Source organism: Mandrillus leucophaeus, unplaced genomic scaffold (assembly GCF_000951045.1).
Source record: "Mandrillus leucophaeus isolate KB7577 unplaced genomic scaffold, Mleu.le_1.0 Scaffold61, whole genome shotgun sequence".
Taxonomy (NCBI): Eukaryota; Metazoa; Chordata; class Mammalia; order Primates; family Cercopithecidae; genus Mandrillus; species Mandrillus leucophaeus.
The window spans coordinates 2,907,733-2,909,974 of record NW_012106586.1 but is presented as its reverse complement, the minus strand read 5'-3'; the positions used below and the strand labels follow the sequence as shown (position 1 = coordinate 2,909,974).

General features: G+C 43.4%; 1 protein-coding gene across 1 annotated transcript in view; it reads left to right on the top strand.

The window, feature by feature from the left end:
* Positions 1-1,697: 1,697 nt before the first annotated feature.
* SHISA2 (shisa family member 2) overlaps positions 1,698-2,242 on the top strand; it is a 6,215-nt gene continuing 5,670 nt past the window's right edge. The window contains exon 1 of the mRNA XM_011999988.1: positions 1,698-1,873. Coding sequence (XP_011855378.1) covers positions 1,698-1,873 — 176 coding nt within the window. The remainder of the gene's footprint in view (positions 1,874-2,242) is intronic.

Below are 2,242 nucleotides of genomic sequence, written 5' to 3'. Positions count from 1 at the left end.
AAAAAAAAAAAAGAAGAAGACGAATTTGCCTAGAGCACCATACTTCTAAGTTCACCAATTATAGATTAAATTGTAGACTATTTGGGAAAAACTTTGTGTTTTAAAGGTGGCACTATCCAGTCACCAAATCAATTCCAATATGAAATGTTAAACAATTTTTTTCTTCATAAATAAATTCTAACAAATTGTGGATGTTTTGGTGAATAGGATCAGTGGATCGTGAAAGGAGGTTATGGCATAGGTACTGTCTGAAATTATACAATTCTAAATAGTACAATAAGTACAATTCTCTTGCATTAATTGTTTTTCCAAATGGCAAAAACTGAAAGTATTCACCCTCTGAACACCACCCAAATCAACTCGTGCTGCCATGGGAAGATGATACCTAGCCATCTCATGGTCTGTACAGAACTCCCAGTTAATCAATCCTGGGCTCTCTCTAATGGAGGCTGTGGTGACCAGCAGTGTGGTGGGTGGGCTTAGGAGTCAGGAGAAATTGGGTACAGTCCAGGCAAACTAACACTCTCTATCTTTAGGGATTGAGCAAGTATCCTCACCAGTAAAATGAGGATGGTATTACTGTCTTATTCATAGGGCTGCTGTGAGGATTAAATAAAATCACGCATGTGAAATTCTTAGCATGGTGCCTGGCTCATAGTAAGCTCTCAATAAATGGTGGCTAATGGTATCTTCTAAGAAAACGACTCATTCTGAAAAACTCAGTCTTCCTTTGACTTCTTCTGGTCTCATTTTAAGTGTTATTCCTTTGATGATTTTTCTGACCTCCTTCCCCACCCTAACCTAGATTATGTGCTTAAATTGATGCTGTTCATTGTGGGTGAGAGCTTTGATCATACTTGCATTCTCTTTGCTTATTCAGTTCTTTGTCTTTTTGTCTGATTTCTGTGCTTTACCCAGGAGACTTTAGGCCCCATTTGAAGGAAATGGCCATGCTGTCTGGCTTCTTGATGAGTCCCAGTAGCCAGCACAAAACACAGTACACTGTAAGTGCATGGCATGTATTTCTTGAATGAATGATTTCTTGATATTGAAATTTTTTTAGCTTACTAGCTGAAGAAATCTGGTGAATAGTGCATTTAAAATACATAATTCTGTGTAGCTAAAAATGATACACAACCAAAAAACTGCAAGAAAACAAAGTGCAATGCTTGGAGAGAGGTTTAGTGAAAAGAATAAGGTGTGTGTTGGGGAGCGGGGACATAGGGTAGGGTTTTTTCTTGGATTTGACATTGTTGGGACAAGTGGAAGAATAATCAACAATGTCTGAATCTTCACATTAACCAGAACACACAAGCATCCAACGGCTGCTTGAATCTGAGTGTCTTTGCTGTAAGTAAAATTGCCGGTGTTCTGAAGTCATGAACTTGGAAGGGACCTTAGTGATCATCACGTCCTATGCTCCACTTTATAGATGAAGAAACTGAGGCCAGGAAAACGCAGTGATTCTCTACTAGTAGAGCTGGGTCTAGAAGTCAGGTCTGCTGACTCCCAGACGGTGTGGGAAGGGGCATCCGTTCCTTTAAAAATAATCACTGCTGCTTTAATAACATCAGCACCTGTTGTTCCAGCTTCTGGAAGAGAGAAGCTATTAATTTCTCCTTCATCAAAGCTGAATTTCTGGTCTGTCTGAACCTTGTTTTCTTCCTGACTGCAGCTGTCTAAACCACTACGGCCACATGTTGGACGGAGGCACTTTCCTGCTGGACTCCGATAAATCACCACACCCAAATATAGAAAGAAAAAGGGACACAGATCATCCAGACCGTGGCCGAATGTGTGACATCTTTGCGGAACTGTCTCCGTTCCACCTTGTGGCGGAGGCCTCCAGCCCCCCAGACACAGCCCCAGGCGTGTGAGTGAGCCACCAACATCGGAGCTCTTCCTGCATAGGGCCTGGGACCAACCGGGGCCGGGACATCAGCTGCTGGAAGCTGAGAGAGTTCATCTGAGCGGCGATTTCATGATCTGTAGGGTGGACAGTAATCGTAATCCCTTGAGAAGTTTGCAGAAACGAACCGAATGTTGAATGCCAAAGATCTTCACAAAGCAAATTGAGTTTCTTCCATTATTATTGTTATTTGTGTTAGCGAGGCCTGGATTGCTTAGATTGTGTTTCCTCCCGCGCCTATTCCAGCAGGCAGACCCCGCCCACGGCCACACCTTTCTCCTCGCCCGGGTAGGAAAGTGAGGGGCTGCCCGGCGCGGGCGGGGGTTCCTGGGC